The 27,223-nt window shown below is 44.0% G+C and overlaps 1 protein-coding gene and 1 long non-coding RNA gene across 2 annotated transcripts in view; one reads left to right on the top strand and one right to left on the bottom strand.

Annotated features, from left to right (window-relative positions):
* Positions 1-18,293, bottom strand: part of LOC102053483 (myosin-4) — a 38,309-nt gene extending 20,016 nt beyond the window's left edge. Inside the window, exons 1-21 of the mRNA XM_055723690.1 lie at positions 18,090-18,293; positions 17,849-17,992; positions 17,599-17,755; positions 17,004-17,031; positions 16,807-16,918; positions 13,978-14,070; positions 13,820-13,883; positions 13,632-13,730; positions 13,432-13,535; positions 13,014-13,152; positions 12,489-12,607; positions 12,239-12,388; positions 11,986-12,156; positions 11,567-11,880; positions 10,074-10,140; positions 9,458-9,545; positions 6,858-6,975; positions 5,282-5,405; positions 4,349-4,485; positions 2,765-3,020; positions 674-916 (exon numbers count right to left, since the gene is read on the bottom strand). Coding sequence (XP_055579665.1) covers positions 674-916; positions 2,765-3,020; positions 4,349-4,485; positions 5,282-5,405; positions 6,858-6,975; positions 9,458-9,545; positions 10,074-10,140; positions 11,567-11,880; positions 11,986-12,156; positions 12,239-12,388; positions 12,489-12,607; positions 13,014-13,152; positions 13,432-13,535; positions 13,632-13,730; positions 13,820-13,883; positions 13,978-14,070; positions 16,807-16,918; positions 17,004-17,031; positions 17,599-17,755; positions 17,849-17,992; positions 18,090-18,293 — 2,931 coding nt within the window. The remainder of the gene's footprint in view (positions 1-673; positions 917-2,764; positions 3,021-4,348; positions 4,486-5,281; positions 5,406-6,857; positions 6,976-9,457; positions 9,546-10,073; positions 10,141-11,566; positions 11,881-11,985; positions 12,157-12,238; positions 12,389-12,488; positions 12,608-13,013; positions 13,153-13,431; positions 13,536-13,631; positions 13,731-13,819; positions 13,884-13,977; positions 14,071-16,806; positions 16,919-17,003; positions 17,032-17,598; positions 17,756-17,848; positions 17,993-18,089) is intronic.
* The window catches only part of LOC129737060 (uncharacterized), a 46,279-nt gene that overhangs the window by 12,469 nt on the left and 6,587 nt on the right, over positions 1-27,223 (top strand). The window contains exon 2 of the long non-coding RNA XR_008734474.1: positions 6,836-6,958. This is a non-coding gene — a long non-coding RNA (uncharacterized LOC129737060). The remainder of the gene's footprint in view (positions 1-6,835; positions 6,959-27,223) is intronic.

Here is a 27,223-nt window from a genome sequence, read left to right as displayed (position 1 = left end):
ACTGTCACCACAGACATGGACTTTTGAATTCTAACACAGATATATCTCAATTATGTCTCTTCAAATTGATTGTTGAGATGTACATGAAGAAATTTGTACTTTTACTGGAAGATAAATGAGTTTAATGACCATCTGATATAGACCTTCCTTGCTACATTGACAGTGTGAACCTTAGGAATCAGGAAGAACTCTCACTTAATTGTCAAGTCAGTGAAAGGAAAGGATGTCCATCCTAGCTGAGACATGGGCTTTTTAAATACAAGAGAATTGCAAGAAAACATTTGACATCTGCAAAATCAGTTCTCCTCAATGCATGTGAGAAAGGACCAGCATAGTCATTCTGTGCTGTGCTACTCACAAGCATGCTAGTCCTCAGTTATACACAGGAGACACAAATATACTGGTTCCTTATGACTGCAAATAGCCAAAACTGGAAATTGTCTATCAAGCACCATAATGACCTCTTAATTCTTCCTCAAATGTGACAGAAAATATGTTTTTCCTGAGAAGTTATGATTTTAACAATTTTTTTTCTGTCATTAAGTGACAATACCTCTCTCCTATTATGCCTTGGGCACATGTCACTTCCATTCAGAGCACTTAGGAGTGACTGCAACTTTCCACAAAACTGACAACTGTCTAGGAAAGAATAATTCCCCGATTCCTCTGTCACCTTATTCTCTGTTGCATGCTTCTCCTTTTCCACTTTGGCCAGAGTCAGTTCAAGATCATCAATATCTTTCTTCAGCTCAGAGCACTCGTCTTCAAGTTTCCTCTTCTTCGCTACCAGTTCAGCATTTGTCTCCTCTTCATCCTCTATTCTTTCACTCAGTATTTTTATTTTAGCTTCCAGCTGGATTTTACTTTTGATGAGTCCTTCACATCTCTCTTCAGCATCAGCTAGATTTTCGCTCTCCTGTCAGAACATATTGAAGGCATGTTATATTTATCATAAGACTGGCAAAAGGCAATATATGTTGTTCAAGTGCCGTCTCCAGGAAACTGATTACACAAGTCAGAGCAGAATTTTCTATGCAAATCGCTGGAATGCACACAATTTGATCGTGAGGGAATTGTCCTGTTCAGTCATGGCTAGGAAAGTGGGCCATAATCCCATGGCAGAGACCCTTCCTTCCAGCTGGTCAGATGGATTTGCTGCAATACTGTGCAACCGACTCACAGGGCTCAGTCATAACAAGGAGCCTGCAAGGAATTAGTGAGATAAATAGGTGAGTAGCACGCTGGCTTTCCTGGAAGCATGATCTTAGCTGTGGCTTTGTGAAACATAGCATTTCTAAGTTGTCTTTCATAGTGTTGAATGATTTTATCTTTAATAAGCTGCTCTAGCTCTAATGACACAGGTTGGTCTGTCTCTCCAGAAACTTCTGCTTTATTCACATGAGGCTAACCTTGCTCCCACCATTCTCTAACCTCTCTCAGCCAAGAGCTTGACCTGAATTGCAGCCTGCAACTTTTACTATGGCTAACATTTTGAGACACATGATCGACAGACAAAATTTTGTCTAAATTAACGCTACAACGATGTATTTTAAGTAGAATACTGGAAAAGGTATCTGTTGCCTCCCAGAAGTTACGGCTGAAAGCCATCACTGCAATAACAGAAGATGGTATGTTTAATTCTCTCTCAGATTCTGACTGAAATCTGTAGCACTGAAAATCATGGCTAGTGAGCGTGCAACTTCTGATGACTAACTTGGAGAAGGTGGTGCTTGTAGAATCTTTCAGGAAGGGTTGATAGAAATTCCCTCAGGAAAAAGGGACTTAGAAGACAGGAAGTATTTTTCCAATACTAAAATGGTGAGGAACTGGGAATTGAGAGTCAGACAATACATTTGAGGGCAGCGATCGTATCTTAGGACTTCTTTTATGTTCTAAAATCTGAAATCTGAGTGCTTTGTAAGGCATCCTAATCTGGAAGTTAGTCTAGTTAAATCTGGGCTTCTTGGATTTTTTTGGCTTACCATCTGTGCAGGGGTTAAAGTGAAGCCCTGGATGCTTGTAAACTAGGTGGGTTCTGGAGGACAGTGTGTTAAGTACCAAGAAGGGTACAAAGAAACTCAGAAAACGGGGTGAGGTTAAGTTGAAGTTCTGAAGAAGGATTCAGATAACTAATCTGATCTTCTGCATGCACAGCTACAGCCTTGGTGCTTGAAACAATACTTGTCAGAACCCAACTGGTTTGAAAGCACATGGAAACAAGTGACAGGTCCACTTGCACCAGACCACCCTTGGCCGTGTAGTATCTTATTAACTTTGAAAACCAATGTATTCCTGTCCTGTGCAATTTCAGTTTCTGCTCAGCGATATTCCAGAGAAAAGCATCAGTTTTTGTTCCATGGTTTCAGTCCTGTCTCTGACAGGAAAGCACCTCTGTGCTGGCTTCATGTTATAGTGGTCAGCAGAGGTGGCAACAGCCTGTATTTCATTAAGAATCAGATACCATTATTAATTAGGAGCACATTGAATGTACTGTGGAACATCTGATTCTTTCACTGATGGTTGCTTAATAGCCAAGTGGGTTTATGTGGGAGCCCAGTCAAAATTTTCTGTATTTCTTCTGGTGGTAAAGTTTTATACGTGCTCTGTACTCACTTCACTTAGGTGTATATGACAAGACCAGATACAAAGCAGTGGAGAATCTGGCCCCGTTACATGTCTGTTTATGAAGAACAATGGAAAAGACAAGGGAAAGAGCAGCAGGATAAGAAGAAGTGGGGTGAACGTAGAGGTGGAGGTTACTCACAGATTGAACCTGAAGCTGCAGGTCATTTTTCTCTTGCAACAGGGTTACCATTTTCTCTTCCAGCTCTTTCCTTTTTGCCTCAGACTTTGCGAGCTCTTCCTTGGTTTTCTCAAACTCTTCCTTCATGTTGGCCATCTCCTTCTCAGACTCTGCACTCTTCAGCAAGGGCTTCATCTTGAAATACAGCTTCATCCAGGGCCAGTGCTTCACGTTCATGAATGCGCGAACATTGTATTGGATGATATAAATGGATTCTCTGAAAATACATGAAAACACAGCTTATGAGGCTGGTGAGACTTGGGTTGGAAACAGACTCATTATTGGCCATACAGCATCAGCATTTTCTTTAAGGAACTCTTGCATGAGACTTTTTTTTTCTTTTCCTTATTTCCCTTGCTTGTATTAAAGAGTCATTTCTAGGCCCTTAACTGCAGAATGGCTGGTTCAGTAGCACGAACAATAACTATCCCTGGATATAAGAGGCAGAAATACTCAAAACCAGACAGATTTCTCTGGCAAGTTGCCTGGGAATTTCTGAGATCTTCTTTAATCTCAAAGAAAGGACAAGCACTCAGGTGAAATACCAGAGTGAAAACTGACATCCCTGAAGTACTGCTGTTGAGATTACAAATCTGGGATTTACTGTCTTTTATGGAAACAGCAGCTTGTTGCTTTTTGGGTCACTCAAACTAGGAAATGCCATATTAGAAATTGTTAGACAGAAACAGAAAAACTTAAAAAAAAAAATAAAATTGAACCCAAAACTTTTTATGGTATTGAATGCAAGAGGATGTTGTTGATGTGCTCAAGGGGAGATCAGACAATTCCTTGCAGAGAAATTCAGTAAGTTACTGAATTCTTAGAAACTATGCCTGGCTCAGGACCCCCCCTGAGCTAAATATATACTGCGGAGTATTACAAATACAAGCAGCTGGTTGGCAGAGCATCCTATACGTTTATGCAATCCTTGCTCCTCCTAAAGTTTTCACTTGTCAACAACATTTGAGAAAGTTTGCTTGGCTTGCCTAGTGCTGCCACTCCTACACTCTAAATCTTACATGATTCATCTCAAAGGGAGACAACTGAAATGGGAGGGGTATCTGGAATGGTTGAAAGTATGGAGTACCTTCTCTGTACAAGCTAGAATTGTTCATCTTGGGTGATGGAGCCATGAAAGAAAATTAAAGAGAACAGAAAGTAATTATACGCCATTCCTTACAAAACCAGTGTGATACAATGAAATTCTCATACAACGTGTCCAAAACAGACAAACCTTAGCACTTGTTCAGTTGGCTGTTTCTGCCATGGGGTTCTTTACAGGTTGAAAATGGCAATTGCATTCCTGAAGAAAAGATTCACTACTAAATAATAAATATCATGGCCCAGCTGTATAGTCTGGTTGCTAAATGCCCATTGCCAGAATTTGGGAGGCTATAACAAGGAAACTATTAGTTTGTGCTTGCTCTGTTTCCCCTAGCCTTTCTAAGGGTCTTTCCTGAGGACAGCTTTTTGCCTGAGACAGTATACTGCACTGCTGGACTTCTGGTCCTACACTGTATGATTGTTAGTATTTTCTTTTATTACCTTCTTTCATTCATCTTCTTAAACTCTTTTCTCATGAGGTACCCTCTGCACATAGCTTGTGTATGAGTGATGAGGCTAACAAGCTTCTCATCTCTCATCTCTTCTAGGAGTCCCAGGAGACCTGCCTTGAAGAACACCTAGAACATAAAAGATGGTCAAATAGTTTGAGGCTGAGGCAGATACGCAACCATTGGCAGCTGATGCAGGGTAGTATAAGGCAGTTTTGGAAAAATGCCTGCAGAATAAAGGTTCAACAGCTAGAGAAATGTTATGTCAGTATTAATATCCTCAGTGTTCCTGTGATTCATGACAAGTCACTCTATGTATGATCTAATTACATTATTGCAATGTTATTTGATGCCTGCTCCAGTGTAGGTTGTGGAAGATCAAGCTCATCAGTAGTTATTAAAACAAAGGCTTTACTTTCAACTTATCCTACTCTGTCTCTCGCTGGACTCTACCCATTTGTCAGGCTCCAGGTTTGCTCTGTAAATTGAGTTAGAGGTGGCTTGAGGAGCATACCTGATGATGTCTGTTCAGTACTGTAGGCAATTGGGTTTTTGTCCAAGGACAGTACTACCTTGCTTGTGTGGAAGATAAACTTACATGTGTGTCTAAATCCCCTGGAAAGCCTGACTGTCCAAACTTGTCTGAGCTTGTCTAACATGCACAGATATAAATGAGTTCAGCTGGCAGGAGAAAACTAGTTCTAGTTGCAGCCACGCTGGGGCATTCTGGTAGTGCGGTGTTGCAAGGGCTGACAATGCCACCCCTCGCACATACCCCACAACCAGACAAGTTTTCTGTACTCTTTCTCGCTACTGGTGTACTTTGTTTCTAATTCTCATGAAGGCTGATTTCATATGCAAGAAGTACTTTCAACAAACAATTTTTTTGCCATTAATTATATGCACTTTTCCACAAGGGCTTTACCTTGGTGTGGCCAAATCTGTATTGGTTGTGGTCAACATCAATGGAGGAAAGAAGCTTTTCTGAAGCCTTTTTGCTGTCAATGAACTGGCCTTCTGGAATGGCTGAGGCATTGAGAATCTTGTACCTGTGGTGAGACAGGTTGCAAGGACTGGTTGCAAACAGGGTGAGGAAAATAGGATTCATCATATAGGATAAAATATACAGAAGCTGAGCTATCTGAAATCTAGATGAATATGCCATCTGAAATCTAGATGGTCTTGGCTGAACAGAACGTGATGACAAGGGGATGTGTCTACCCTTCAGAGGAATCTGTTGGCTGCGTAACAACATACTTTGTTGTTACATACAAAATTAATGTGCATACTTAAGAGTGTTTGCAGGTCCAGGAATTAGGAAGAACATAGTGAGGACATGTCAACCTCTTCTCATCTTGCTTCATTGATCAGAGGAATGCTACTCATATTAAAGTTGAAGGTGAATTAAAACTAGTAATAAAAATCAGCTGTTCCAGAGGGAGTACAGATCTTGCACAGCTCACAGTCTCTATGAGTTGTACCACTGAGCCCTTGAATTTGGACTAAAAAGGGCATGGTATTATTCTGTAAATGCTAACAGCAGCCTTAGCATTTTGCAAGGTAACTTAATGATTAGGGTAATCCTGTGTCATGAATAGGACCGCTCTAAGTCTTCTAAAGGGGTTTCTTCAGATACATCAACGAGGATATGGGACTGTACACTGGAACACTTCCTATTCACAAATCTACTTTGAAGAAGAATATGTAAAATCAAGACAGTGATAATGGTGCAGTGAATTTATTATCTGTTTTAGGCTTCTATTGTAGTTTCTCCTGAACTTGAGCACATTTCCTTTCATCTATAAAGCACTTTGTGGTTCTGGATCATGACTATGATAGATGGATTCCTTCACCTGTCACATCAAATCATAATTTGACAATTGAGACCAGCTAATGCCTTACTGAACATTAGGTTGCAGGGCATTTTCAGAGAGGTCCTGGTCACACCAGTTTAGCATGAAAGATGCTACTGTTGCATTTAATTATAACAGCAGTCAGTTCTGATTCAGCATTTTACAGCAGCTAGGCTCACGTGAACCAGTTTAATTGTCTCCATTTTAAAGGTGAGGAAAACAAGGCACAGGTTGCAGGCCACTGACATAGCACTGCAAAGCTTTGGATTTTTGAATGCTTAGTCAGTGCACTGTAAGGAAGCTGTGCTGACATGTATTATTTTTTTAATCTGTACTCTGGGAGACTTACCAAGAGCTGTCTACCGTGCCACTGAATTCATTACACTACAAGCATTTTGTATCTCTGAATCATCAGGCATTGACTGCAGCTGTAGAAATGATACTGTTTTTGATGAATCAAGAAATGCCCGGTCTGATCATAGAGGAAAAGACTGGAATGACCTAGGACAGCATTAATGACTTGGTTCCCTCAAACACCGCTAATCTAGTCTGATTCAGAGGGTGTCTCTCCATGTTACCAGACTTGTCACCTGAGTTGTGGGTTTACTGAGGCTTTTTCTTAACAGACAGTAATGACTGAGGACCTACCGTTGCTTAAAGTCTGCATAAAGGATTCTGCTTGGAAACCCCTTCCTGCAAATTCGGATGCCTTCTAGAACCCCATTGCACCGCAGCTGATGCATCACCAGGTAATGGTCCATTTCACCTTAAACAAAATACATCCATCATGACTCTCCTTTTCTTCCAAAGAATCTCCACATATATTAGCATTCCAGAATGACCTCCCTCTTTTTTGATAAAATTCAACCAGTTCTTGATTAAAGATGCAGGAAGTAAAGATGGAACATGTCTCCAATTTGTGCAAGCTGCAGAGAGCTGCTTCAGTGAGCTGAGCTTTACTAAGAGTGCTAGGGCTGGCAGTTTGTGAATTGCCAATGGCCAAAAGGCATAAGGCCACATCACTCAAAAATTGCAGGAGAATGCTTTAGGAAACCAGCTGAAAAATCAACAGCATCAACATTCTCATGGGATGTAGGCAGAGGTGGCGTGAGGTAGAGCGTAGTACCATCTAGACAATCAGCTCTTCACTTTAGGTAAGATTTGTCCTTGAATGCTGTATTGACTACACTCAAACGGGATTACATTTGGTAGCTAGATAGAGTCCAACACAGGAGTGGATAAGCACGTTGCTTAAATCTCTCAGTTTGCCTGTAGAGGACAGTTGATTAAACTTGGAAGAATTATCTTTCTTCTCCTAAAACATCTATTTGAGATATTAATCAAATGTATTTCTAAGTCTTATTCCCAAGTATTACAAACAAAGTACAACTGGCAGAATAAGCTCCTCTTGGAATCACTTTGTCATGCAGAAATTCCATCAGCTGCTAGAGACATTAAGCAGTATGGAATGGTCCGTACCCTTTATCTTTTCAGTGTAATCAACAAAGCCGTACCCAAAAAGGTTGTTAGAAAAGTCTAGCATAAGCACCCTAAAACCAGCTAAAAATCAGATGTCCAGTTTCTCTTCTGTCACTTCACCACCCTTAATTTTACTCACACAGTACTGCTTTTCTTTTTCTTAAAAAGCAAAACTCAAGATTCCTGCTGAGTCACCTCTGTCAAAAGAAGCAACTGAATGTTAAAGTGACATCTATATCTGGCAAAATTGTTCATTCAAATATACTTTCATAATTTAGTAGGTTTCCTTAATTTCCCCTTACACCTTGTTGACTGTCAAGACCCCAGTGGGATTCCTCTTTCTTCACCTTAGGATACGAAGTGTGGAGATTTACATTTAGGGTCCATTTATAATCAGTGCAGTGAAACAGTTTCTTCTAGGATGTGATTAATCTCATCCTAAGATATATGTATAAAAAGGGCCAGATGAGTCATACGTTAAAATGTCAGCTTCTCTCCACTGAATATAAAAGTTTAGATGGATAGCTGAAATGTGAATGCCGTATATATGTGTGTTGCTTAAATCCTGCTTGTGGTGTTCAGTGTTACACAGAGAGACATAAAAAGAAAGGCAAGAAACATTCTGAAATTGGCCTTTTGTTTCCTGAGCAGATTAAACAGATGCTAAGCTCCTGTTTTCTGGTACTCCTGTTGCATCTACTACATTCTTCCAGTATCTACCTTGGTATTCTACCAGTATCAGATCCCATAGTTACTAGACTCCTAAAACCCACACAGGCAAGTCTCTCCCCAAGTACTTTAATGGCCACAGGAAAATACTCCCAAACTTGACTGTGTCTGGGGAAAAGGAGGCTCAGGGGGGACCTGATTGCTCCCTACAGCTGCCTGACAGGGGCTGTAGGCAGGCGGGGGTTGGTCTCTGCTCCCAGGTAACAAGTGACAGGACAAGATGAAACGGACTCAAGTTGCATCAGGGGAGGTTTAGATTGGCTAGTAGGAAACATTTCTTCAGTGGAAGGGTGGTCAAGCACTGGAACAGGTTGCCCAGGGAGGTGGTGGGGTCACCATACCTGGAAGTGTTTAAAAATTTTGTAGATGCGATGCTTAGGGACATGGTTTAGTGGTGGACTTGGCAGTGCTTGGTTAACAGTTAGACTTGATGATCTTAAAGGTCTTTTCCAACCTAAATGATTCTATGATTCTAAGATTTCAGAGACAAAACTCTGAGAGAGTTTAATATTTAATTAAATAAAGTACCTTTATATCAAAATGCTTTCCAAGTGCTAGCAGCACCCAGAAGCTTGTGCATGGAATTCTACAAATGCTATATGATTTGTTTGAAAGTCCTCCAGCTCAGTGAATCAGATCCTAACACTGAGTAGTTAGAAATTGGTAAGTGGTCTTGGGCTGAACCCAATAGTTCTGAATGACAGAGTGGTCCTTGAAACTACACATTTATTATAAGGATTTGATAATGCTGTTACCCACAACAGAGAATCTCATCAGCTGTAATGAAACTTTCATCCTTATCATCTTCAGCTCTGTACACACATTAAGCAATAATGGGTAAGTGCTGTGGGCCATGTAATGCTCAAAATGTTACAGTCATGATAAACAATACAAGAAGATTTACTTGGGCACTGTCCTGCAGGCCAGCCCTGATATGAGGTTCACGTGCAAAGGGAGCTGTTCTGGAAGAAGTTGGTGTGGAAGATAAGCAGGGGAATCCCGGTCAGTCCCTTGTCTTCAGAGTGTAATGACAGACTTACCAGGTGTCTTGGTCTCATTAGGAATCAGGCAACGCACAAAGTGAGGATGGGTACTTCTCAGGTTAGTCATCAACTTGTTCAGATTTTCCTGTGATAGAACAAAATATGAGTTTGAACTTCTAGCTACAAAGCTTTTGCATTCTTATTTAAATGTCAAAGCATTATAGAACAGTTTGGATTGGAAGGGGCCTTCAAGGATCATGGAGTTCAACACCGCTGCCATGGGCTGGGACATCTTTCATTAGATCAGGATGTTCCAAGCCCCATCCAACCTGACTTTGAACACTGCCAATGATGGAGGATCCACAGCTTCTCTGGCCAACCTGTTCTAGTGTCTCACCACCATCATCATAAAAAAAAAAAAATATTACTTATGCCTAATCTGAATAGTTTTAAACCATTGCCTCTTGTCCTGTCACTACAGGCCCTGGTAAAAAAGCATCTTTCTGGTAAGCCCCCTTTATGTATTGAAAGGCTGCAATAAGGTCTCCCTGGAGCCTTCTTTTCTTGAGGCTGAACAACCCCAGTCCTCTCAGCCTGCCTTCATAGCAGGGGTGTTCCAGCCCTCGGATCACTTTTGTGGAAGCATGGCTCATTTCAAAGGAAATACACATACCCTGAACACAGCAGACACTGTCTGGAAAGAGCCTCCCTTCTTCTTAGCACCTTTCTTGCCACCGCCACTATCGCCTTGGCAGAAATAGATAGGAGGTGAACGGTTAGAGTAAGCAGTACATTTGGTAGGCCCCACCTTCCTTTCTTTGGTCATGGGCCAATAGAATAATTATTTTTTAATTTTAAATACGGTCTTGATATTACACGAGAACTTTAATGAACTGCTGCTAGCTGATTGTCGATTGATTACTGATTAGTATATGGCATATTTGGCCTCAGGTGTGTGATTTAGGTTGCATCATAATGTGTATGGCTTTGGTGGTATGGAACCCTATAGCCTGATTTAAGTTTTGTAACAGTGTCCTCTGTGCTACTAGTCACATTGCTTTTACTTAAAGACATAGCCCCATTTTAATTTAATTAGGTGAAAGGCTACAAGAATGTGGCTCAGCAGTGAACATTTATTTATCAATGCAGTGAAACCTTCTGTAGAATAATCTCCTAATCCAGTGTTCCAGATGAAGAACAGGGATCTATTCAGAATTATGGCAGCCCCGCGGCACAAAGCAGATTATAGTCTCAGGAATACAAGTCTAAGCAGCTCACTGCCTTTTTGCATTTGCTGCGCTGTCGAAGCCAATTAAATTGAGACTTAAATGGAGCCTTTGTGCTCTGAACATGACACCTTATCCAAAATTTTATCCCCACAACCTTTTGTTCCCACCTTCCTTATAATGATGATACCTGCGAGGACCACAGCTGACTCATCCCCAGCATTTCCTAGGAGCTTGCTCAGACGCATTGTTGTGTCAGCCAGGTTGAACAGCAGGGAAGTCCCCATGCAGGACCCTCTTGAGCCTCAAACCCTGCTGTCCATATACCTGATGGCTGGGTTGACCACTGCTGTATACTGCCTCATCTATTTGCCCAGCATCCAGGCTGACAGAATATTGCGTTGGGTGTTTTTATAGAAGTCTGCGTGGCGATTTTTGGTAAGGCAGACCTATCAACTGCCCAATTTGACAGTCTTAAGCCACAAAAAGGGGTAGGAGATTGGACTGCTCTCTGATGCCCTTAGAGAACTTCTAAATTATATTCACTGTCTCTGTCATTTTCCCTTGCAACACCAGGACTGCTCAGCTGGATATCAAATAGTTCCATGAATTTCTTCTAGTCCTTCCAATTCACCTCAAGAAACAAAACTGTCTCTTATCTAGAAGATGAATAAGAATGCACGTGATTCACAACACAGTAACTCAGAAAACATACACCTCCTGTCGCTTTGTTTTGACTTTCTAAGATTTACTTCTCTGTACCACGTGAAGGTGGTGTTTTCAGCAGTTCTGCATGTTGATATCTTGGTTTTGGCATATCTGGGTGCACACAAGAACAAGGTCACATTAGGAGATGATAGATAGTCTAGAGTAAACCATAAAGAGGAGAAGCAGAAGTAGACTTGTGTTGATTCTTGCCTGATCATCACTGAAAAAGCACTTACTTGTTTCTGCACCAGCATAGTTAGAGAAAAGGAAGGCCAGCAGCTTCAGGGATGATTTCTGGTACAAGCCCACAACAGTTTCATTCAGGGGGTCCTTGTTCTTGTCAAGCCAGCCAGAGATGTTGTAGTCCACTGTGCCAGCATAGTGCACCAGGGAGAAGTGGGCCTCAGCCTTGCCTTTGGCAGGCTTGGGCTTCTGGAAGTTGTTGGACTTGCCCAGGTGCTGGTCGTAGAGCTTGTTCTTGAAAGAGGTGTCAGTTGCCTTGGGGAACATGCACTCCTCTTCCAGGATGGAGAAGATGCCCATGGGCTGCGAGAATTCAACGGTAATGTGTCATTTTATCAAGAATGACTGGACTAAAATAAATGACCATGAAAGAAATGTGCTTCCCTGAAACAGAAAGATTCTCTCTACCTTCTCAATGAGCTCAATGCAGGCAGCCAGGTCCATCCCAAAGTCAATGAACTCCCATTCAATTCCCTCCTTCTTGTACTCCTCCTGCTCCAGCACGAACATGTGGTGGTTGAAGAACTGTTGCAGTTTCTCATTGGTGAAGTTGATGCACAGCTGCTCCAGGCTGTTGAACTGCAGAAATTAAAAATGTAAAAAAAAATGCCAGTTAGTTTGGAAAAGTTGTCAATAGACAAACATACCTACTGTAACTCACATCAAAAATTTCAAAGCCAGCAATGTCCAGGACACCAATGAAGTACTGTCTGGGCTGCTTCGTATCCAGCTGTTGGTTGATTCGAATAACCATCCATAGGAACATCTTTTCATAGACTGATTTAGCCAATGCACCCACTGAATTGTATACCTGTGAGAAACACAGCCATGGCAGTAATGAAAGTTGAATCAGCTTTGAAGTTGGAAGAATTGTCTGGACAAAATGAAAAGCTGACCAGCTGTCAAGGTACCTGTTGGACATTTTGTCCTTTGGTTACATATTCATTCCCAACTTTCACCCGGGGATAGCATAAAGCCTTGAGCAAATCAGCAGAATTCAGACCCATCAAATAGCCAGCTTTGTCAGCCACTAGGATCAGAGACAGAAAATGTGTTCAAAAAAGGCAAAGAAAAAATGTCTTGGTCCTCTAGTATGTTTCTCTTATAAGCCTACGTCTGGCGCTACTCAAATGCACCTATTGTCAAGGGAAGCTCCTCTCCAGCCCCAAGGAGGATGTCGTCCCCCAACACAGGCAGTGTCTCAGCTGCAGCACACTGCTGCTCCATCTGCGGAGGACTGCAGCAATGCTTCATCTTTATGTCTTTCTGTTTCCTTGCAGAGCACAAATTAAATAATTTGCTTTGTGGAACTTGCAACACGCTTAAAAAGATTAGTTTCTGGAAGGGAAAGTCGCTCTCAAAGTGTTGGGCACTTTATGGGGTTGCTAGCTTGTCTCCTGGTGCAGTTCACAAGCAAACTACGCAGTCAACACTACCTTCTGTACTGTCCGGCTCTGCCTGCTCCTCCCGCTGCTTCTGCTTGAACTTCATGTTTCCATAATGCATGACGGCCCCTGTCAGCTTGTATATCCCCACTTTCTCATCAGGGCTGAAGCCCAGGATGTCCACAGCGCTCTGCGGAGGCAACAGGCAGGTCAGGGAAGGTCAGAGAAGCCCAAAGGCTGAAGCACAAAGTGCTGCTAACAGGCACGTGAGCTGCGATGGGAAGGTGCCATTCCTCCCACTGCCTCCCTCACCTCCCTGCCCACATTGAACAAATGCCGCACCGACGGGGGCCCGCAGGTGCTGTGGGGTGGCACAGCCCAGCACTCAGCTACCCCAGCCAGGATTCCCTGGCTATGGCCGGTTTGGCAGCAGGGATGCCCTGCCGTTGCTCTGCTCTGCTCCACTCACGTCCGTTGCCAGCAGCTCCTCGCTGTCGTCGATGCTGGCAACAGTGACTTCTCCTTGGCTCACGTAGGGGAAGTCGTAGGGGTTGGTGGAGATAAGGAGGAGATCTGCAGGTATACAGGGCACCTTTGGTGTCACTGGGCTAGGTCACCGTGGAAAGAGAAAGCACTCGCTGATCCAAGCCCAGCACTGCTGGCACTCACCAATGAGCTCTGGCTTCTTGTTGGACATTATCTGATAAAAAATATGATAGCTCCTTTCACTGGCCAACTGGAAAGTCACTCTCGATTTCTCCAGGAGATCTAACCAAAAGAGAGATGCTGTTAGTCTCCTGGTAAACTTGAGATGATAAATGGACAAATTCTTCATGCACTGACTTGCTGCAACTCACAGGTTTCGATATCCGCAGAGGCCAGCTTGCCAGTTATTCCAAAGTGAATCCGGATGAATTTTCCCTATCAGGCAGTACAGATCAACCCATTGCTTACAGCAGTCAATGAATGAGAGATATTAGATAGCTACATTCCAACAAATCTGAAAGGAACTCACAAAGCGTGAGGAGTTGTCGTTCCTCACGGTCTTGGCGTTTCCAAAGGCCTCCAGCAGTGGGTTGGCCTGGATGATCTGATCCTCCAGAGTTCCCTAGTTACAGGAGAAAAAGCTCCTTACCAAACATCACTATTGGTCGATAATAAATATCGCAAAGGAGATATTAATAACAGACCATTTCTATACTTCTTATGTGATTTTAACCTAAAACGTAGCAGATGTTTTAAGCACTCATCAGCTGTTGCTCATGAATATTGCCGTTGGTTTCAAAGGGAATAGTGCTGAAAGACAGATCTGTATTTGTTTCATTCTTGTACCCGCTATCATATCTTGGGTGCATACAGAGTCACTGCAGTGGACATCAGGGAGTTTGAAATCTGTATGAGAGGTGCTTCCACATTCCCATTCACAAAGGCCATGACAGCTAAAGACTGTGTGAAAATTTAGCAATTTTTTCTGGAGGTTACTCGAGCCCAGAACAGAGAGAGAGAGGTACAGCCTTCAGTAGGAAGCACTTAGCAAGGGAGAATATATTTCAATTGCATTCAACCAGCAGCCTTTCAGAATGCAGAAATACATGTCCAGACATGCTTTGAAGAGTAGGACATGGACAAAGCCTGAGACTCAAAATACTTAAAACAGAGAACAAAAACTCTGGGTTTTTTTTTGCTGCATAACTGCAGAAGGAATAATATGTAAAGTTTCGATTTATGACTCTTGTTAACTGCAGAAATATGGGAGGAAGGAAGCTTCTCTGACATGGTGTCTGTCATTTTCTGTGCAGTATGGTCCAGGAAGCAGTCACCGTGTGCTTTTTTGGAATGATAGAGCAAAGCTTTTCTCAAGGCTTCTAGCAAAGTCATGGTTTATACCTACACAGTCAGGGCATGAAAGCGTTGCTAGGGAGAATTTCTAAGACAGAGGTGGAAAACAAAGAATGAGAAAAAGAAATCAGATTTTATCGAGATGAAAGATGAGTGGCACAGCTCGAGCTGCTGCATCTTCCTACGCGGTGTTCAGGGCAGCCTTTAACATCGTGCATTGGACGGGGAGCGCCGTTCCCAACGCGGTCTGCAGGTGGCACGAGAGGTTTAAATTAGTTGTATTGGTCCACCATGAAGCTGGACCCCATAAAATTATGCCAACACAGTAGCCTGTGAAGCTCTGTGTAATTTTTTTTTCCAGATAAAAAAATCCCAAATGCCCTCCCACATGTGTCTTTCTGCTTTCTAAATTACTTCCTTGTTTAAGAGAACAGAAGAGATGTGTGTGTCAGTGCAGCTGACTACAGCAACACCAAACCTCTTTTTAGTGCACAGCTGTGACCAGGGAACTCATAAGGGTGGATGGAGAACAGCATGGAAGGAGACATGGCAATTCTTTATACAAGTTCGTTCTGGAGTCTTATCCACAGCCAGGGTGACAAGATGCTGGAGGCTGAGACAGTGTTCTGGGGGAATGCTGTTACATGCTTCTCTTATTTATATACTCCTGCCTGGCATCTGATTTCACGCTGCATCTGAGATAGGATGCTGGGTTAGACAGAACTATGACCTGAGTGTTTTATCTAACATTCTTATGAAGAGGCACATACTATTGTTACGGAGGTTATGAACACTGAAAAAATAGAGTATTCTGTGAATAAGCTTGGAAGAGGGCAGAACAGGTTGTTGTCCATCTGAGAGCCAGGTGATTTTCCTTATATCAGACATGGTCAGTACATCTCTTAGCTGTCTTGAAGTTTTTCAGAGATCAGTCCCGGCATAGTGAGCAGCTGGTGAAAGCTGAGCCCAGGAGATTCTGGAATGGTGCTGATGGAAAGAGTGCTTGTGATGAACTTGCCTTGGCATAACAACCCATCAATCACAGACACCTGCCTGAGTGCAAAAATAATGTTCAGCTCTGGAATCTCCTTAAGTTCTACTGTGCCCTTCAGTACTCAGATAACGCGCTGACACGTGTCACCTACTCGGATGCACATACCATCTCACAGACTGTGGTGACACACACTTGTGCCACAAGGATGTTTGTTGCTTGCTCTGTGCTAGGGAGTGAAGCCCACGCCTTGCAAATGCACCAGTGGGCTCAGATTGCAGCAACTGGGCTGCTCAGCAGAAAGGGGCATCAGGACATGTGCTTTCTTCCCTGGAAGGATCCTCTCTGAGGTTACTTTCTAATTGTCAGGCAAGTGGTCCCACCTGTCCCAAATCTGTCCCTTTTCTATTGCTGCCACTCAGGGCTGTTAGATTGACCACAGGCAGGAGAACAGGCCAGTGGAAACTACCACCTGATGCAACTGAAATCACTTTTAACTTCAGCATAACACTCTGGAGTCCAGAGATCCTGCACTTCCCATGTCAGTGGGAATGAGCCAAGGAATAGGAATGGCACAATCAGGTGCCAGTGGGAACTGGCTGCTCTCTTTACACTTGCAGCCACTCAGGTGCTGTGGATGTGAACAATCTCGTAGGATACTAACGGGTAAGCAGAGACAGACAGCACAGAGAAAACTGCTGTCTTTATCTTCCTCTGACTGGTGAAGACTTCCCTTGTGTAAATGGAGATGGGAGAGAAACTGAGGCTTGGGCCTTTCCTGCATTAAGAAGATGTTTCTTGAAGTAGAGTTCCACTAGTGTTCAGAGGCGTGGAGGCTGGGGAGCAGGGGTGTATGAGTGTAGGTGTGCTTGGACCGTGCATCCTGACTGTGTTCTCAGTTGTGCTACACTTTCTGCCTTTTGATAGTCCTGCAACCCAAAAATATGCATTGCTAGTTTCTGCTGGGCAAGCACAGTCTTGGCCAAAGACTAGAAGTGGGAGCCAACGACATACCTGCATTTTGCTAGGCTGTTGGTCTTTCTTCTTCTCACCAGTAACTGCAATTGTTGCAAAGTACTGGATGACACGCTTTGTATTCACAGTCTTCCCAGCACCGGATTCTCCGCTGTTTAAATGAAAATATTGTTACAGGAAAATGGAAGAAGTTTTACTTCTCTGTCAGCTTTACACACACCCCAAAATATACTCACGTGATAAGGATTGACTGATTGTTCTGATCTGAAAATAAAGTCATGAAATAGCAGTTAAAATGAGATGTGGAGGTCTTCTGTCCTCAGACAACCAACTGACTTCAAGGGAAAGAACTATATGGTAACTGTATTTATCACTATGTAACCAGATAAGGTAAATTCTGCATTAGTCTGCATGTGGATTTTTTTGTGCACAGAGGGATGGAGCAGCCCAAAATCTAACTCGAAGAGGCGGTTCCTTATAAGACACCCCACTTACTATTTGCTTTGTTTTACCTATAGACCTTGGCTTAAATATTATTTAATCTGAATCAGATTCTTTGCTGTGTTGCTTCTTTACTGTTTCTTTAAATTCCTTACAGTGGACACAGAGCCATATAGCTAGCTACTGCCTTTCCTTCATTATCAGACACCACAGAGGTCATTAGGATGCCACAGGCAGTCTAACCTTGAGTTGTGCTGTAGGACTACAGGAGCTGTTGCCGTTGGGCACTGAGTGGAACAGCACGTAAGATGCCTGAACTGTCAAGCGTTCTTTGACCAAGCAGCCAGTCCTGTGTATATCAGGGTTTCCCATTCCTGCCAAATGACTCACCAGTCAGCATGAACTGATAGGCATTGTCCGAGATGGAGAAGATGTGTGGAGGGGCCTCCTGGCGCTTCTTGCCACGGTAGCCAGCCACCACCTCCGGGTTGTACACCGGCAGCCACTTGTAGGGGTTGACAGTGACGCAGAAGAGCCCCGAGTAGGTCTGCGAGGAAGGGAGACAGCACGTTGGCTCCCACTTGGCCTGGCAGAGCAGTTCCTCCCGGCTGCCCAAAGGCAGGCTGCTGCTGGTACTTACGTAGATCATCCAGGCTGCGTAACGCTCTTTGAGGTTGTACAGCACAGCGGGCTCGTGGAGGTGGGTCATCATGGCCATGTCCTCGATTTTATCAAATTTGGGAGGGTTCATGGGAAAGACTTCATCATCCTTTACAGTCACAGTCTGACCAAACCAGAAGGGAACAACAGGAGAAGAAAACTAAGCCAGGGCACTGCCTGAACTGGATGATCAAGTATGAGTAACAGATGATATCACTTACTGTATCAGCATAGGTTTTGACTGTGACTTTGCCACCTTCTCTACTCTGTATGGTACCTTTCACATACATTTGCTTGTCATCCACCACAAAACAGGCTGCCTTAGCATCAAACGGGCGATTCTGGGCTTCAATTCTCTCCTTCTCAGGCTTCCGTAAATAGGGAGCAGCTTCTCCAAAGATTGCCATCTCTGCATCTGAACTCATGGCTGGAGTTACTCTGGAGGAATTCAGAAAAGCATCAGTACCTGTGCATCTGTAATTTATCCAGAAAGTGGTCATGCTCAGTGACTAAAAGGAAGAAGAGGACTAATTAACGTCAGGCACAACTTCTGCCTCAGTTTTAAGTATCCACTGAAGAAGTTCTAATAAAGAAAGTTCCATTTGTAAACAGACGTGTATTATCTTTGAAGACATCCCCCTCAAACAGGATACCTGTGTGCCCAAGTGAGGGCAGAGAGAATATCAAGCTAGAAGTCCTCAAAAGCCTCTCCTGCTCTACCTTTACCTGCTATTCACACAGCTGCACAGCCACATGGACAGAGCCACTTCAGATAGATAGTTTCATTAGACATCTACAGATTTAGACACCAGTGAGATCTGTAAAGTTCAGCAGAACAGCTCTCACACATAATTTTTAAGTGTAGACATTCTTGGCACCCGTCCGTTTTTTATGTTTTAATGCCAAGCAGGGACAGTTCAAATAGTTTGTCTATAACAAGCACAGGAACAAATTGTGAGGGTCAATCAGCACCTATCTAAAGCTAAACTTGTTTGTCATATGAACCAAATATATAACATCTTTTCGGATCTGTGGCAATATTAGCTACTAAAGGAGTATAATGTATACTGACAATAATAATTAATAGCATAGTATTATCTAGGTAAATAAGAACTCGATGATATAACATTTCAAAGAATTTCAATTACAAAGTACCTATTAGCTTTAACATATTATAGAATCATAGAATCATTTGGGCTGTAAAAGACCTTTGAGATCATCAGGTCCAATCATTAACCCAGGACCGACAAGTTCCTCACTAAACCATGTTCCTAAGCACTGCATCTGTCAAATTTTCAAACACCTCCAGGGATGCTGTTTCCACTACCTCCCTGGGCAGCCTGTTCCAGTGCCTAACCGCCTTTTCAGTGAAGAAATTTCTCCTTCTATCAAATCTAAACCTCCCCTGGTGCAACTGGAGGCTGTTTCATCTTGTCCTGTCACTTGTTACCTGGAAGAAGAGACCAACGCACACACACCCCCTGCCCACAGCTGCCTGAAAGAGGGGCTGTAGAAAGTAATTAGGTGCCCTCTGAGCCATCGCCTGTCCAGGCTGAACACCCCCAGCTACCAGATGCCCCCCATCAGATGGTGCCCCAGCCCCTTCCCCAGCCCCCTGCCCATCCCTGGACACGCTCCAGCCCCCTGTGTCCCTCTTGGAGTGAGGGGCCCAGAGCTGAACCCGGGGTTCGAGGTGCAGCTGCACCAGTGCTGAGCACAGGGGGATGGTCACTGCCCTGGTCCTGCTGGCCACGCTGTCTCAGACACAAGCCAGGATGCTGTTGACCACCTTGGCCACCTGGGCTCACTGGGGGCTCATGCCCAGCCGGCCGTCAGCCAGCCCCCCCAGGCCCTTTCCCTCTGGGCAGCTTCCCAGCCCCCTGCCCCAGCCTGCAGCGCTGCTGGGGCTGCTGTGACCCACGGGCAGGACCTGGCATGGAGCCATGTTGAACCACCTACAATTGGCCTTGGCCCATCAGTCCAGGCTGCCCAGACCCCCCTGCAGAGCCTCCTGCCCTCCGGCACATCAACACTCCCCTCCAGCTTGGTCTCATGTGCAAACTGACTGAGGGTATATAGAGTAATATTAGCTATGAATCATTAAAAGGCAATTAATGTCTACCAATATGTACCAGACATTCAGTCAGGGATTTGTCTATCAGAAATATTTCAGAAAATTGCTTTGTGCTCAGTTTTATTTTTGTTTTCTAGCGTTATCTAGTACACAAATAGATGCTATAGGTTGCTGCAGTCATAAGGACTGGTGCGGATAAATCAAGAGCATCTGGAAATAATGCAGGCAGAAATAAATGTAGGCAGGAACAAACATAAACAGATTGTTCTTTCCCAGGCAAGCTAATGTGCTAGGTAGCAAAAGAAAAATAATTCTAAACTCCTGCTCCTTCTTGGGATGTCAGATGCATTGTGGTACTAAAAAAGACAAAGGGACAGGATTGAACAACTCAGATGTACAATTCCAAGGCATCACAGTAGTGAAACAATCAACATGGAGTGGTTTTATGTTCAAGAAAGTGACAAGAGGAGTCTGAAGACATTTGCAATGCTGCTTTTGCACACATTGCTGTAGAACTGCTGATCTCTCTCAGCAAAATCTGTCTTCTATGGGATAGGCACCTTGCAGGACTTTGAGGGACTGCATCTCAAAAGCCTTTAATAGCCAGAAATTTCAAAGCACAGATTCCAGAACCTTTAACTTTCTTTGAAAGTATTACTCTATTTATACAGAGCCCAGTATTTTTGCTTATGTGATCCTGCCTCTGAGTGGCTCAAAGGAGGCAACATGAAATTATTTCACAGGGTCCATGAAAAACTTAAGCAGAACATCAGAAAATGCCAATAGATTCTCAGAATATCTCTCAAGGGGCACAGTCTGTTAAACTACTTAATGTATTTGATAAGAAATAGTGTAAAATTTAGATCTTCAAGCATTCATGGCCAGAGAAGGCAGCAGGTTACTTCTGTGTACTTCCATCCCTTTCAGCTCAGAATTCAGTGAACATTTTTTGGTATTGGGTTGGAAGGCACGTATGTGGAAGGTTCCTTCTGTTGCTCTGGTGAACTCTGCCAGTCACTCAATCACTAACCTTCCTCAGAAAGTGTAGAAGGGAACAATGCATATTAAATTTTCTGTGAAGGTGACTCTGTACATAAACAGATCTGTCTGTCAGACAGGTGAGATTGTCCTGAACTTTGTTCTGGTTTCAGGACCTGTGCGGTAAACCAAAGTCAGCATATAAGGTTCCAGACCTTGCCCCAGAAGAAACTAACTTAAGGCAGGATAAGCTGAGACCCTTCTTGAATTGAATACAACCTCAGTTTCAGGCTTCCAGCAGTTGTGCAGATACCAGGGGGTGAATTTTAATAGTCTATAAATCCCAGAATTCCAGGTTACACCAAAAAAAGACATTACTGTTGCTGTCTGTCATCCTCTTGGCTAAGCTTGATTATCTGTCACTTTTCTTTCCCGATAAATGGAGTATTTCCTACCATGAACTGTGAATACACTCATATTGATTAAAATAGCATATAGCCTTTTCAGTGAACCTGGTTCTACAAGACAATCTTTTGCCACCTACCCTCGCCATTGTCTGGGTGAACTTCACTCACGGCTCAGGATCAATTAGCAAAGCTACATGTTACGTTAAACCCTTACCTTCAGAGAGCCCAGGAAGAAATCTGCTTTCCGTATCTGTGTGGAATGGTTAAAGAGAGGACAGAGAGAGTTAAAACCAATCCATTTGCTTGAGCGTGTGCTCTACCAAGCATTTATACACCTCGCGTAGTCTCTCCCAACAGCCAAGCTGTACACAGACCCTTACAGCTCTTGATCTAGAACCAAATCTCACAGAGAATCTTGTGTTCCTCCCCGCGTTCAGATCCGCTGAAAACAAGTCTAATGTCTAAGAAAAGATCAGCTACATTACATATATTTTCCAATCAATTCCAACTGCCTTCAAAGTTCGTTTTCCTGTGTCCTTCATAGGGCTTGGAGGTAGCAAAGTTTGTAGAAGGCCCCTCCAAGGAACAGCATGGCTCTTCTGTTTCTGTTTGTGCCGCCACACTGGAGTAGTTTGGGACTCTGACCTTGCTGTTGCATATAAAGCATGACGTGGAATGTTAGAAGTGTGGAATGAGAAGAAAATGCCCCTACATATTCCACCTCTCTGCAGAGCTGTGGAGATGTCATGGTCAGAGTATGAAGCAAGCAGATGGGACTTACCGTGAGATGCTGAGGTAACAAAGAATAAGGTTGCGTTCAGCTGTGGCTCTTTATATGTAACCTCCTGCCCACACAGCATTCAAGCACTCTATTTTTGGTCAATAATAATTTACTCTTTAGTTGTAAACGTGTTGAAGCTCTGATCTCTCTGCTAATTACTCAGGGACAGGATTGGTTTAAGGCTCTATGGAGTCAGCTGCACTGACCTGTTCTTTCCACATTGCTGTGTGCCAGGGTGAAGGATGGAGGAACCCAAAGACAGCACCGATAACGCCAAATAAGGCAACACTTCGCTCCTGGCTTCAAGAGCTTGCTTTAACCAACAAGGTATTTTTTTTTCTCCAGTTGTCTACAATAATTTCTTCATGGACTGTGATTTTAATGCATCCCATCCTAGTCTGTGTGAAGACTTAGGGAGGCAAATTTTTCCCCTCATTCTTTCTATCACTGTATGGGGTGCTGATAAGCTTGAAACCAGCCTCAAGCTTGGGACAACTTAAGACAGCTGCCAGCGTGCAGTCCTGGCCTGTAGGTTTACGATACACGAGGGCTGCAGGCATACCCCAGGTCCCAGCCCCTGGGAAGGAGCCTGGCTTCTGTGCCACTCCGTTATCCAGCAGAGGATGTAACGGAGCAGGCTGAACATCAAACCAGAGTAACTTTGACTTGCTCTATAACATTATGTGGAAAGAGAGTGTCTGCTCCTTCAAGGGTATCTGCTTAAGGACCTTTTTTGACACACAAGGGGCAGTAAGAAAGGAAGTCATAACCAAGAACATACCAGGACACAAACCTGGCTGACAAATGTTGAGGGAGGAGGTGATGGGAACCAAATCCGATCAGTCACACTACTTGATGAAGGCATGTGAAGAGCGTGAAAATGTTTATTCCAGCAAGGTTACCAGATCAAGGACCTTGTCAGCTGGGAAAGTAAGGTAAAAGGGGGAACCAGAAACAATATACATGGAGACACAGACCTGACAAAAAAAAAAACCAAGACAAAAAGAAACAAACTTCACCAGGGACATTAACTGATGGGCTATCAGAAAGCTACAGGTGCTATTTCCAGGAAGATCATCCTGGACTGCACAACTGCTACATGAACCAGGGGAGATCCCAGACAGGGTTGGGGTGGGTGCAGGAACTGATAGAGCTGTACAAGCCCATGAGGGGAATGCAGGGAGGGACAAAGAGGCAGGTAAACAGAAAAGGGTATAAAAGGGGCCGATCACATGGAAAACTGTACCACTCTGTGTGCTTTTCTGGCTGAGTCCTGAACCTCATCACCACAGTCTGTCCTGTCTTCTTATGAAATATTTTCTCTGCAATCTCTCCATGAAATCTCACTATCCAGTGTATACATGTGCATGCATGGACTAAGTACCAGGTACTGGTGAGGCCTCTGTGTATGAGACTAAAAGGTGGTGCCATCTCCTGGCCTGATCACCTACTCACCTGCTTCCACACCTTTGGTTCCTCCCTTAAGCATCCCATCAGCAGCCCCCCTGTGAGCATGACTGCTCTTCCCCTGTCACAGCACTATCAAAACCAGCCAGCTGCAGCAAGGCTTTTACCATCCCAGGTTAACTTCAGTTAGTAGCTCCCACGCCTTGCCCCAGCACAGCCACCAACCACCCACAAGGTTTCAAAATTTCATCTACTGCCCATGCTGTGTCTTTATCCTCTTCAGGCAAGTCTACCCTGCTTCTTGCCTCTGCTGCACCCCATCTCTGGGCTCTTCTTCCAGCCAGCCTCTCCTTATCCAGGCCCCCTGCTTCTCCCAGGACCTATCCTTGTCTCTCCTACACCCAGAGCACACTCCCTCTGCCTCATCCAAGACTCCCCTTCCCTACCCCTTAGAGCTATTTAACTACTCTCAGGAACCAGCCACAGCTGCACCTTATCCACGTCAGCCAACCCACCGCCCCTGAAGCCAACCCGCAGCTGTATATTATCAATGTTAATTAACCCAGTTTCATTCCTCTACAATTCCTCCACATTCCCCTGCAACCCGTGGTGCGTCCCACACCCCCTGGCAGCAGCCCCCCTCAATTTGAAAGCAGAGTGGCTTCCCATGGCTCATGGTGGTGGGCTTCACGCCTGGATCCCAGGCATCAGGACAGCCCTGGGAGGGGCCTGGCAAAGGTACTGTTCCTCAGGGTCCCCATGCACCCTGTGCTCCTCTGGGCTGGAGGAAAAGTGCCTTTAAAGGACTGATGGCTCCTGTGATGGGCCTGGGAGTAGCTGGGCAGGGTGTTATTTGGGCTCTCCCTCCTGCCATTGTCTCTCTGTGCTGCTTTATGGGTGTACATACAAGTTTTTATCACATAAGCTAACACAGGCTGCTCGGATGTTGCCTGCACGTTAGCTGGGCTTCCCTGTGGGAACAATGTGTCATCTGCAACAGAAGGTGGAAGGAAGACCTGAAGAGGCACACGCAGATCTTTCATGGTGTTTTGGGATTCATTCCTGCGACTGGCCTGCTGCAAGAAGTTGCTTGTGTCGGCTGTTCCAGGGTGGGATCAGCTCCTCAGTCAGTCCCTGTCCCTGCAGTCTATCGCACCAGTGGGGCAAAACTCCAGCTGCAGCCTCATGTCTGCAGAGGTTCAGCAGAAGTCAGCCAGGCAGAGACAATGTCGTGGCTGAGCCAGACCGAGGCTTTATTTTCCTTTTTCTGTAAAAGCATGCGTAGCATTGAGCCGTTTCCACTTACTGCTTTTGTTTTCCTTCAGACTTATCTGAGGCATGACTGTTGTGGGTGAATGGTTTTAGCTGTTTAATGTCTGTTGTTGGAAATGTTTGCCTAGACCAGAGATGGTTTTCCTCATTGCTGTTGTGTTTTAAGGCTTGACTGAAGCAAGGCACTGCTTTGTAATGGGCACAGCACGGTATTGCAGGAGTCTTTTCAGGAGATATTCGACAGTATCCACCTGTCAGATTATGCGTGGAAGGCAGAACCTGGCTGATAGGGCTGTAGAGGCTTGGTAGCACTGCTCTGTGAACACAGGGTGTGAGCAAGCATGGAAAAGGGGATAAGAGCAGGGCTGCCAACACACAGCTATGGTGTGATCACATGGACCTGGGGCAGGTAGGGATGGGATAAGTCATTTGGAGGGGAAGTGGAAAGAGTCAGGAGTCAAACTTGGTGGTTTTGCTGATGTTAGCATGATGTTTGAAGCCTCATCAGCATATTGTTGTGTCATTTGTGAATGTTGTGATGCCAGATAGGCTAGGTGACAGCTTTCACATTTTTTTCTGGTGCCAGTGGTGTCACTGTATTGATGTATTGAATGGCCCAATACTGTACAGAACCTGATGAGACCAGGTCTGTTGCAACCGTTCTGGGTGGCGTAGCTCACTGGTGCCCTTGCACAGTGTCTGCAAGGTGTGGCAGACAGACAAAGAGAGGGAGAAGCTGTTGCCCAGCCTCTTCTTCAAGGTCTGACTACTCACAGTCAGCCCGTTAGACATGGTTGAAGTGTACGTCTGACCAGCAGAACCCCACAGTCAGAGGAGGCTTGCTGTGCTTGCCACAGCATTGCACAGCTCTCTGACCACGCCAGCTGATGTCTATGGGTGATGAGGTGTTGTCTGCTGCACAGCAATATTTGCTGCTGCTGCCTGTGGGCTCACAAACTCCCCTTCATGGCTGAGCTGCCCTGTTGGGGTGATAAAATAGACCTGTCAGCCTTGGTTTCTGTAATGAACTGGTACAGGTCCCAGAGTCTGGAGGGCTTTTGCAGCCCATATTTTGTAACCCAGGGTTTCACCCTGTGCGTACACTGCAAAGCAGATAGGAAAAAGCCTGTGTAAAAGTAAAATCCTGTCTATACACTGTGTAAAAGTAAAATCCTGTCTGTACACTGGAATGCAGGCAAAGCTAAAGTTTGTGTCTGTGGATGGTAACAGTTTGGAGTACGATCTAGTTTGAAGTCCACACACTGCCTGAAAGAAGCATATATATAATCTGCTTGAGTCAGAGGCAGGAAAAAAATACCCTGAAATTAGGAAGTGGGGTCCCCAAAAGCCTGAACGGTTCTGTGGCAGGTACAGAGGCTTCTGAGCAAGGCGGCTTTCGACTGCTTTTCTTTCTGTGGCATACAGGAAAACAGGGATATCTACACGGCATGGAGGCTGCATGCTGATTTGTCATCTTTTTTCTTCCTCCAAAAGGAACTTGGTAGCAACACTTCTCACAGGTGGTAATCAATCCCACAGACTTAATTTCTCAGGTGCCTGACGTGTGGGTCTGGGAATGGGTTTGGAAATACGGTGACACTCAACTAGGACTGGAGTCAGGGGAAGCTGTCCTGTAAAGCTGTAAAATGCTTATCAAAGCCTTGAGATTGAATGCTAAAAATAGTGACTATTTTTGACCTTGATTACATATCAGTGATGAAACAGTAACATATGTCTTCATATTATTGGATTGCTGCTGAAAAAATAGCTTTGGAAACTTTATTTATATGTGTGTATGCATGTGTATATATACATATATACACATATCTATATATGTATGCATATATTGCATACAGTGAATATATTAATGTGTAATGTTTCACACATGTATGTCATAACCTTGGAAAGGCTATGAGGAATTTAGTATTTCCATCATGAAGCCTGGCTTGAATAATACTCATTAAACAGAAAACACAAGGGAAAAAGTACTGAATAACTCTCAGTCACTGACCACTGTATTTTATGGGTCTTAAATTAATAATCAGACCAGTGGAAAACAACTAAAGGTTATATAACCTAATACATAATCAGGAGCAACTGTAGTAGACTGAACCAGTTATAATTCTGTCTTTTTCTACCCACTCTATGGTTAGGAAGCTCAATAACTTTATTTTTTTTTTTTTTTTAGAGGAAATGGAAGGGTTGTGAATGACTGGCAAACCATGTAGAATGATGATCAGTTCTGAGACCTGCAGTATTGTTTAGTCAAACCTGTGTTCACTGAGAAGTACAATGGCTGTAAGACTGGTCTGTGACACTGGTGTCTCAATGCCAAAATGCCGATGCATTGCGGGCTGGATCAATCCTCTCAGAAGAAGCCAAATGAAGAAACTACAAACAGGAGTCTACTGCAAGGAAAGCAACTACACTGTGTTG

Source organism: Falco cherrug, chromosome 1 (genome assembly GCF_023634085.1).
Source record: "Falco cherrug isolate bFalChe1 chromosome 1, bFalChe1.pri, whole genome shotgun sequence".
Classification (NCBI taxonomy): Eukaryota; Metazoa; Chordata; class Aves; order Falconiformes; family Falconidae; genus Falco; species Falco cherrug.
This window is presented reverse-complemented; position numbering and strand designations above follow the sequence as displayed.